We start from the raw sequence: 9,857 nt of genomic DNA, 5'->3' as shown, positions 1-9,857 counted from the left end.
CAGCAGGAAAATAACAAAAGTTCCACTTCATTTCAGACCTCCCCTTCTCCCTCTGTCCATACACCACCCAAATCAACCTCCTCCTTGTTTGTGTCCCCATCAGGGCTGCCACATGTGATGGTACAGGTCATGCAGTGCACAAAAGTTTGCAGTGTCCTTGTCAGGCACCTACCCTTGTGATTCAGGAGGATTTCTGTAAAGAAAAAAAAAAAATCACTGGGAAGCAAAATAGTGTAGAAGTTAGGAATTTGGTCCGTGGAATCAGACAGACCCGGGTTCAAACCCAAATCTGCAGCTCACCAGTTATGTGGCCTTGCACTAGAGACACAAATTGTCTGAACTTGTTTCCTCATTTGAATAGTGCATTGATAATGCCTAACTCATGGGGTTCCTGTGACAATCTTATTTCATTTTATTTATTTATTTATTTATTTTTATTATTATTATTTTTTTTTGCGGTACGCGGGCCTCTCACTGTTGTGGCCTCTCCTGTTGCAGAGCACAGGCTCTGGACGCGCAGGCTCAGCGGCCATGGCTCACGGGCCCAGCCGCTCCACGGCATGTGGGATCTTCCCGGACCGGGGCACGAACCCGTGTCCCCTGCGTCGGCAGGCGGACTCTCAACCACTGCGCCACCAGGGAAGCCCCCGTGACAATTTTAAATTGGGTAATTGACAAGCTACATGTCACACAGTAAGCACTCAACAAAAGAGAAGAGCTATTTCTATGAGATAGGAATGGAAGGGAAAAGAACACAGCCCCAGGGCCCTGTTGTAAAGAGTAGGTGCCTCCTCCACCCCACCACCCCACTTCCTGGCCACCCCTTGGTCCCACCCTTCACCTGCTCCAACTTACCTATCAATGGAGACTTCTGCAGTCAGTGACTCATTGCCTTCCTGGAGTCTCACCAGCAGCCTGCAAGGGAGGGAGGGAGATGGGGGAAAGTGGTCAACTTCAATCTCCTGGATAGACCAGATGTTTGAAAAAAACAAGGGAAGAGATTAGAAGAGGTAAGGAGATTGAGGGGAAAAGAGAGACAAAACAGCCAAGAGTGGGAAGATTTGTAAAACCAGAAAGCACCAGTGCCAGGGCTGGTAAAAGGAAGTAGGAATGAGTTCTGAAATGCCAACCTTGTTCGGACGGTGAACTTGCTCCCAGTCTTGAGGATGAGGGGTCGATGGGGAGTTTGGGGCATGCAGGGCTGGGTTTCTACTACAAAGGCTCTGGGGAGATGTGGAGAGAATATATAGAGGTCAGTATCTGTAAGAATGGCTCCCCTTGTCCCTTCCCTCTGGCCTCCCTCGAGGTCCCTCCCTGGCCTCTAGACCTGTGGAGCAGGCGATGTAGCAGCTCTGTGACCTGGGCCTTCCGCAGATCCACCCCTTCGATCAGAGGGTCCCCCTGATAGGTGACCATGTGACTCAATCCCTTTAGCTCCTTCAGCAGCTGCCGCAGATGAAACAACAGCTTTGATCCAGCTGTGAACCTGGGTGACAGAATCCAAGGGAGAAAGAATCCATCAGTTTCCTGGAATCCCCAAACAGGCTCCAAGAGCTCCCCTTTAACTATGTGGAAAGTCAGAAACTGATTGGGACAAAAAAGAATCCAGGAAGCATGTGAAAGATTTTTCAACTTTGTTCATAATCTAAGGAATGAATATCAAAGCCACTTTCACATATAAAATTGATAAAAGATTTATTAACATAATAAAGCTAACTTTCACATGACGCTTGATATGTACTTTTTATTCTAAGTGCTTCACACATCTTCATGCATAGAGTTAATTTTTACAACAACCCTATGAGGTAGGTACTGTTATTATCCCTATTTTACAGATGGTAAAGCTGAGGCACAGAAAGATTAAAGTGACTTGCTCAAGGTCATAAAACTAGTAAGGGATGAAGTTGTATGTGTTTTACTGTCTATATAATAAGAAATAATAATAATAGGCAATATGGTAACAGGAAAACAATTATCCACTACATAAGAGCAAACAGATTGGGATAGCAGTTTGGAACTATTTTTTTTAAAAAGCTTCAGGGTACTTCCCTGGTGGTCCAGTGGTTAAGACTCCACGCTTCCAACGCAAGGGGCGCGGGTTCAATCCCTAGTCAGGGAACTAAGATCCCACATGCTGCGTGGTGTGGCCAAAATATATATATAAAAAATAAAAACAGGGCTTCCCTGGTGGCGCAGTGGTTAAGAATCCACCTGCCAATGCAGGGGACACAGGTTCAAGCCCTCGTCTGGGAAGATCCCACATGCCACGGAGCAACTGGGCCCGTGACCCACAGCTACTGAGCCTGCGCGTCTGGAGCCTGTGCTCCGCAACAAGAGAGGTCGGGACAGTGAGAGGCCCACGCACTGCGATGAAAAGTGGCCCCCGCTGGCTGCAACTAGAGAAAGCCCTCACACAGAAACGAAGACCCAATGCAGCCAAAAATTAAATAAATTAATTAATTAAAAAAAAAAAAAGTAAGTGCATGTTTCTCTAAAAATAAATAAATTAATTAATTAAAAGCTTCAAAAGTGTATATACATTTTACAGTATTCCATTTCTAAGATATATCCTAAGGAAATAATCAGACAAACAAATGGACAAAGATAGATGTTCATAGTTCATAGCTTTGTTTTCTGTAATAGAAAAATTAGAAACAACTGGTATTGGGTATATAAATTATGGCATATTGACATCATGGAATACTATGCAACCATTAAAAATAATGATATAGACACAAATTTTTAACAAGAAAAAATTTTCAAAAACATTAAATTAGGGGCTTCCCTGGTGGTGCAGTTGTTGAGAGTCCGCCTGCCGATGCAGGGGACACGGGTTTGTGCCCCGGTCCGGGAAGATCCCACATGCTGTGGAGCGGCTGGGCCCGTGAGCCATGGCCGCTGAGCCTGCGCGTCCGGAGCCTGTGCTCCGCAACGGGAGAGGCCACCACAGTGAGAGGCCCGCGTACCACAAAAAAAAACAAAGAAACAAAAAAAACATTAAATTAAAAAAATTACAAGATAGTATATATATGATATAATCTGAGTTCTGTTTAAAATAGATGTATATTTGTGAATATGTACAGGGAAAATCTGGAAAAATGTATTCAAAAGCATTAACAGGGGACTTCCCTGGTGGTCCAATGGTTAAGACTTCACCTTCCAATGCAGGGGGTGTGGGTTCGATTCCTGGTCGGGGAGCTAAGATCCCACATGCCTCACGCCCAAAAAAACCAAAACTTAGAAGCAATATTGTAACAAATTCAATCAAGACTTTAAAAATGGTCCACATCAACAATTTTTTAAAAAAAGCATTAACAGTGGTTACCTCTGAACGATCAGATTACGCACATAGGTAAGTTTTACTTTTTTTCTCTTTTAAGTTTTCTGAAATTTTTCCTATTAGTATATTTTATATTTACAATCAGAAAAAGAAATAAAGCTCTTTGTATTAAAAACAATGAAACAAAAGAAAAACACAATAACAGCACCACCACCACCAAGAAAAGGTATTGGGTTGGCCAAAAAATTCGTTCAGTTTTAAGTAAAAACAAAAAACACATTTTTCATTTTCACCAAGAATTTTATCGAACAATGCATTCACTAACCGAGCGAACTTTCTGGCCAATCCAATATATACTTTAACCCAGGAATATCACTTCTGATAACTTACATTACAGAAATAACTGGAGATGTAAATAAAGATGGATCTATGAGGTTATTTACTGCAGCACTGTTTAAAATAGCAAGAAATCACTCACAGGCCATAATTTGCCAACCCCTGTACAAAATGATGAATACATGTGCAACTGTAATGTAAACACTTATCCTGTACCCTAAGCCCTATATATCTGTTTTCAATTTATCTGAACAGTGGTATATTTTTATTTTTTTATATTAATTTTTATTGGAGAATGGTTGCTTTACAAATGTTGTGTTACTTTCTGCTGTACAGCAAAGTGAATCAGCTACATGTATACATATATTCCCTCTTTTTTGGATTTCCTTTCCATTTAGGTCACCACAGAGCACTGAGTAGAGTTCCCTGTGCTATACAGTAGGTTCTCATTAGTTATCTATTTTATATATAGTATCAGTAGTGTATATATGTCAATCCCAGTCTCCCAGTTCATTCCATGGGTGCCCGCCCCATGGTATATTTTTAATAGTTTAAATTTTAATAAATTTTCTCATGACAAAATATCTAAATAATAGGTATTTTTCAAATATGTTGAAGGACACATTAGTTATTTTTTTCTACATCACAATAAAATTAATATGAAATAAGGAGTTTACTGGAAAACAAATAAAGAAATTTGTTTAGGGCTTCCCTGGTGGCGCAGTGGTTAAGAATCCGCCTGCCAATGCAGGGGACACAGGTTCAAGCCCTGGTCCGGGAAGATCCCACATGCCGCGGAGCAACCAAGCCTGTGCGCCACAACTACTGAGCCTGCGTTCTAGAGCCCAAGAGCCACAACTACTGAGCCCACATGCCACAACTACTGAAGTCCGCGTGCCTAGAGCCCGTGCTCCGCAACAAGAGAAGCCACCGCAATGAGAAGCCTGTGCACCACAATGAAGAGTAGCCTCCGCTCACCGCAACTAGAGAAGGCCCGCACACAGCAACGAAGACCCAATACAGCCAAAAAAAAGAAAAAAAAAAAAAGTATCATGCGTAGGGACTTCCGTGATGGTCCAGTGGTTAAGACTCCATCCTTCCACTGTAGGGGGTGCGGGTTTGATCCCTAGTTGGGGAACGATCCCACATCCAATATGCTGTGTGGCATGGCCAAAAGATGCAAAAAATAAAAGTATCATGGGCATGGGTAAATATGATATACTGCTAAGTTAAAAAAAACAAACAAACCCACAGGTCTCAAAATAGTATGAACAGTATGATTCAATTTTTGTTTAATAATATTGTAGTAGCTACATCTGAATATTAAGGTAACTGGTAATTATTTTTTTGGCATTATATTCATTGCACTAAAAAAAAGGTAAAACGATATTTCTCGGACGATTAAGCAGGAGGGAGAAATCGGATTGTAGATCAATTCATTACTTTCCCCAAAGCAAAGACTGGGCTCTGGGCTCCCTGAGTGGTGAGAATGAAGAGCAGAGCTTAGCTGCAGTCAGACAAGGGAGCTGGGATCATTCTGGGAGCAGAGATTAAGGAGGGCTATATCTCTTGTCATACACAGGGCATTATAACCTACAAAGCACAGTGGGTAGTTAGGACTAGGGCCAGGTGAGCACGAGGGTGGGGAGGTGCCTCTCACCACTTCTCCAACTGCTCCAACCCTCCATCCGGGGGGCCTCCAATGCAGGCTTTCTGCTGCTGAACTTTCCACTCCTCCAACTTGGGCAGCAGTAGCTCAATTAGGGTAGTTAATCGGCCTAGCAGTGCTTTGGAGGCATCTAGCACCTCCTATGAAAGACATAAAGTGAGTGCTGAGAGCCTCTCACCATCACCCTCCACCATTCAACCAGGGATGAAGAGACAAAGAAGCCAAGGCTAGGAGGCCAAGGCTCCCGATGCCTCATTTTCCCCAGTTCCCTGCTGCCCACTCCCTCTGTCCTCTGCCACCCACCTTTCTCCTTCTGTCCAGTTCATTGAGCGTTTCCTGCAGAATGTCCTGCTGTCTGGTCTGATGAGGGTCCAAAGAGGGTGTCCTTGCTGGACAGCAGGAGCAGGAGTGAGACAAATGCTCAGACCTAGGGTTCCTCCCCCTCTCCTTCCCAGCCCAGACCTCAGCCAGAGTCAGGAGTGGGGAGTTCTGAAGGGAGAAGAAGGGGAACCAACCAAAGCACAGGTACCTCTGGGCCCTCATGCAAATTCTGAATGGTCTTGCTAGAACCAGAAGCCCACTCAATCTGCTAAGGCAGTTTCCCAAGCATCCCCTCCAACATTCACTAGCTGTCCCTCAGCTACACCTCCAGCCTGACCTCTACAACATACCCTGACACCTCCAGCTTTGCAATGGCAGCAGGACTGTAACCAGCAAGATGCAGCCGAAGGTGATTATTGCTTACTGGGGCTTTCCCCTTCTGCTCTATTCTACCCTTGGCCTCCCAGTAGGCATCTTTCTCCCACCCCTCAATGTGCTTTCTACCTGAGGTCTGGATCTTATATCGGAAGCAGAAGACATCCTGCTGGTCTTTCAGTTGGCTGATGGATTTCACCAGCTTCTGCAGAGGAGATGAGACCCTGATGAGGCTGCTTCTGTGAGAGGAGGCAGGCTGAGTCTCCTGCCCACCCTGGCTCTTGCCACATCTACCAACCTCCATCATAGCCTTTAATTCCAGGATCCGGGATTCAATCTCAGGCTGCTGGCTCTCCCCAGGTGCTGCAAGGGCTGGTTCTCCTTGCTCCTGAAATAAGAGGCTCTGAGCACATTTCAACTCTGACCTTTCATCCCTGAAATCCAGGCCTGAAATGAAACCACAGGATGTGGAGGGATCTTGTTCTGAGGCAAATTTGCTGAGTCCTTTGCAGGATCCCTCTCTACACCAGGAGCTTTCAACATCACCACCAAATTGTTCTCACCGACTGAGCCCTCTGAGCCTGGGTCAGAATTCTTTTTTCTTCCAGAAGGAGATTAAAGATCATCTCAGCCAATTGGGTAGCACCCTGGGGAAAGGCCTGCAGTAGGAAACGAGAAAGGACTGATTTAACTTAACTGCCATCAATGAACTACCACCTCAGGCCCTCCCCACCAGTGACGTCAGGATTCTCCCCTTCTTCAGGGTCCCAAGCCCTACCCCTTTTCACCACTGGTCCCCCAAACCCTAGCCTCTTTCCAAATAGGTCATCTAGACTATGTCCTTCTCTCTGCCAGTGATCTCCCAAGTCCAGACTCTGTCCCATTTTCCCCAGATCTTCCCCTGTCCTTTGAACCTCCAGGTCCTGTTCCATGTTCCATACCCTAAAACGTACTCCTCTGCACTCAGCTGCCATTCCTACTTTGTTATTCCTGGCTCCTCCAAGCACCTGAATGTCCCGATAGAATTTTCGCAAGTTGTGCTGTAGCAACAAACACTCAGGGTCCTGGCTGCAGCGGCTACACTCATAGTTCAGTTGGTCCAAGAAGTGGAAGAATAGCATATTAGCCTTGGCCTCATCATTGCCCAGTGCAGCTTCCTGCCTAGGGACCAGGAAAGACAAGGATTAGTATCTCTGCAGGGGTGCTACCATCTTGAGGCCTTCCAACCCCTTCCTGCCCTTGGTGTCTCCAGGATCCTGGGGGCTCAGAAGAAAGAAATCATTTTCCTCATCCCCCCAACTTCCTGAAGGCCTCACCAGTTCTGATCTTCAATCCAGACAGACAAGTACTGTCGAATGTCCACCGGCAGGAGGCTATTTGAATAGAGCTGGTGCAGCTGATCCTGAAATGGGCTGTCAAGATTCTGCAGCATCTCCCACTGCGCCATTTGGGGTCTGAGCCTGAAGGATGCAGGTTCCCAATTGGAAATTTTGCTGGACTAAACCATCCACAGTCTCGTGATTGTTTATTATTACAAATTAAAAAAAATGTTTAATTATACAGGTAAGAAAAAATACAGAAAAAAAAGTAAAGTCTAGATTGACTCCACTCCCAATCTTAGTCCCTTTTCCTCCTCTCCAGAAGTAACCAATATTATCAGTTTGGTGTATATTCTTCCAGGGAGTACCATTTAAGAGCTCCAATATGTAGGCCTTTTTGTTTCAATGGTAATTTTCAAACACACAACAAAGTACAGTGAGTAGTACAAGGATCATCCATGTACCCATCATCCAGCTTCAACAAACATGTATGATACTTGCTCAATCTCATTTCATCTATCTCCCCCGATGAATTTATTTTAAATTTATTTGTTTGTGTTTGTATTCACTTATGCTGGAGCATTTAAAGGTCAGTCTTAAGTATTTAAAAAAAAGTGTTTTTTAAATTATTTATTTATTTTTGGCCACGCCGCACGGCATGCAGGATTTTAGTTCCCCCACCAGGGATTGAACCCACTGCAGTGGAAGCGTGGAGTCTTAACCACAAGACCACCAGGGAAGTCCCAGTCTTAAGTATTTAAAAAAAAGTGTTTTTTAAATTATTTATTTATTTTTGGCCACGCCGCACGGCATGCAGGATTTTAGTTCCCCCACCAGGGATTGAACCCACTGCAGTGGAAGCGTGGAGTCTTAACCACAAGACCACCAGGGAAGTCCCAGTCTTAAGTATTTAAAAAAAAGTGTTTTTTAAATTATTTATTTATTTTTGGCCACGCCGCACGGCATGCAGGATTTTAGTTCCCCCACCAGGGATTGAACCCACTGCAGTGGAAGCGTGGAGTCTTAACCACAAGACCACCAGGGAAGTCCCAGTCTTAAGTATTTAAAAAAAAGTGTTTTTTAAATTATTTATTTATTTTTGGCCACGCCGCACGGCATGCAGGATTTTAGTTCCCCCACCAGGGATTGAACCCACTGCAGTGGAAGCGTGGAGTCTTAACCACAAGACCACCAGGGAAGTCCCAGTCTTAAGTATTTATTTCAGCATTATCCCGGCTGGCCCCAACGCTTTATCAGAGGCTGAACCTCCTTGGAGATAAACTGCTCTCCATGTTGGAAAGAGGAGCTTCATTCTCTAGAAGATGTTTAAGATACTTAAATACTGTGTAAGGGGTCACTCAATCCCTAAGATTGTGACACTTTTATGACTTCTGTCAATCTCTGATTCTTCATGTGGATTATTAAGTTTGTGAGAAAATTCACTCAACACTTGTTTTTGCCTGCCACCAAGCAGGCTGGGTGGAGCCCTTCTCCCTACCTTTCCCCGCCCACTGCCATCTGTCTGTTTAGGAAATCAAAACTTCTTGCAGCCTGAGCCTAACAAAAAAGAATTAACACCCACTTCTGTGGTCTAAAAAAAGGTCACGTGATTTTATTACAAATCAAATGCTTGGGGTGGGAAAGATTCTTTTCCACCAGTACAAATAATCATGAGCTGCCTTTCTACCTCTGGGAAGTAGGAACAAGGGAAGTAAAAAATTGGGCAAGGGCTCCTACTTTTCACTTTAACCCTTTAGTAGTGCTTGACTTTTTACACTATGTACTTGTATTGCTTTTTAAAAACAAACGACGAGGCCCCAGTTCCTAAGGAACTAATTGGCTGGTATTAATAAAGCAAGGCGGCAAGTAAACCCTGAGGTTTAAATATGAAAAACAAAACCAAAAAACCTGGCCTTCTTAAATAGATTGCAAGCACGGAGGTTAAGGGCTGTAAACTCTTTTTTCTCCAGTTATCCAACACTCTTTTAGGAGCGTATTTTGTGCTCAATAAGCTTTTCTGAAAAGAACTCTATTTTTTTCTTTCTTTTTTTTGGTAAGAATCAAAAATAACAGATCGGAAGGTAAAAGCGTTGGCCAAGACACTGAACCAATCAATGCAACAATGCCAGGTTTCGGGTCTTGAAAGTTGCAGGGGTGTTTCTGGAGGGCGGGGTGCGTTACGGTTGGGGACCTAGGTTGGACAGGAGGATGAAGGAGGCGACAGCTCCTGTTTCAACCTGGGGACAGAGTCTGACCCCGCCGGGGCGTACCCCCCCAGGGCCCGCCTGCCCTCTCAGGGAGAAACTCGCGCCTCCACCCACACCCCCACGCACCTTCTCAGGGCCGGTACCTGGTTAGAGTCTCAGCCCCCGCTCCCTCCAGTAGCTGTGGTCCAGGCTTCCGGTCCCCAGACAGAGCTCTGGCACCAGGGCCTCCCGCGCCGCCCTCGGCTTCGGCCCGCCTCTCGAACCCGCCCCCTTGCCACAGGCTTGAGTGAGCGGCTGAACCCCGGAGCTCGCCATTCCCATAGAGGCGCCCCGACACTGGCTGCCATTCA

The 9,857-nt window shown here is 45.0% G+C and overlaps 1 protein-coding gene across 4 annotated transcripts in view; it reads right to left on the bottom strand.

The window, feature by feature from the left end:
• The window catches only part of STAT2 (signal transducer and activator of transcription 2), a 14,231-nt gene extending 4,540 nt beyond the window's left edge, over positions 1-9,691 (bottom strand). For 2 of the 4 annotated variants that reach the window (XM_007467718.1, XM_007467719.1), the window contains exons 1-11: positions 7,298-7,429; positions 6,989-7,142; positions 6,545-6,640; positions 6,280-6,369; positions 6,111-6,186; positions 5,589-5,674; positions 5,277-5,425; positions 1,328-1,486; positions 1,131-1,223; positions 856-915; positions 173-193 (exon numbers count right to left, since the gene is read on the bottom strand). In XM_007467718.1, coding sequence (XP_007467780.1) covers positions 173-193; positions 856-915; positions 1,131-1,223; positions 1,328-1,486; positions 5,277-5,425; positions 5,589-5,674; positions 6,111-6,186; positions 6,280-6,369; positions 6,545-6,640; positions 6,989-7,142; positions 7,298-7,428 — 1,115 coding nt within the window. In that variant the 5' untranslated portion in view covers position 7,429. Of the gene's footprint in view, positions 1-172; positions 194-855; positions 916-1,130; positions 1,224-1,327; positions 1,487-5,276; positions 5,426-5,588; positions 5,675-6,110; positions 6,187-6,279; positions 6,370-6,544; positions 6,641-6,988; positions 7,143-7,297; positions 7,442-9,650 lie in introns of those variants that run through there. The other 2 variants (XR_457116.1, XM_007467720.1) reach the window with 2 other exon arrangements.
• Between the last annotated feature and the right edge of the window lie 166 nt (positions 9,692-9,857).

Source organism: Lipotes vexillifer, unplaced genomic scaffold, assembly GCF_000442215.2.
Source record: "Lipotes vexillifer unplaced genomic scaffold, Lipotes_vexillifer_v1.1 scaffold387, whole genome shotgun sequence".
NCBI classification, from domain to species: domain Eukaryota; kingdom Metazoa; phylum Chordata; class Mammalia; order Artiodactyla; family Lipotidae; genus Lipotes; species Lipotes vexillifer.
This window is presented reverse-complemented; position numbering and strand designations above follow the sequence as displayed.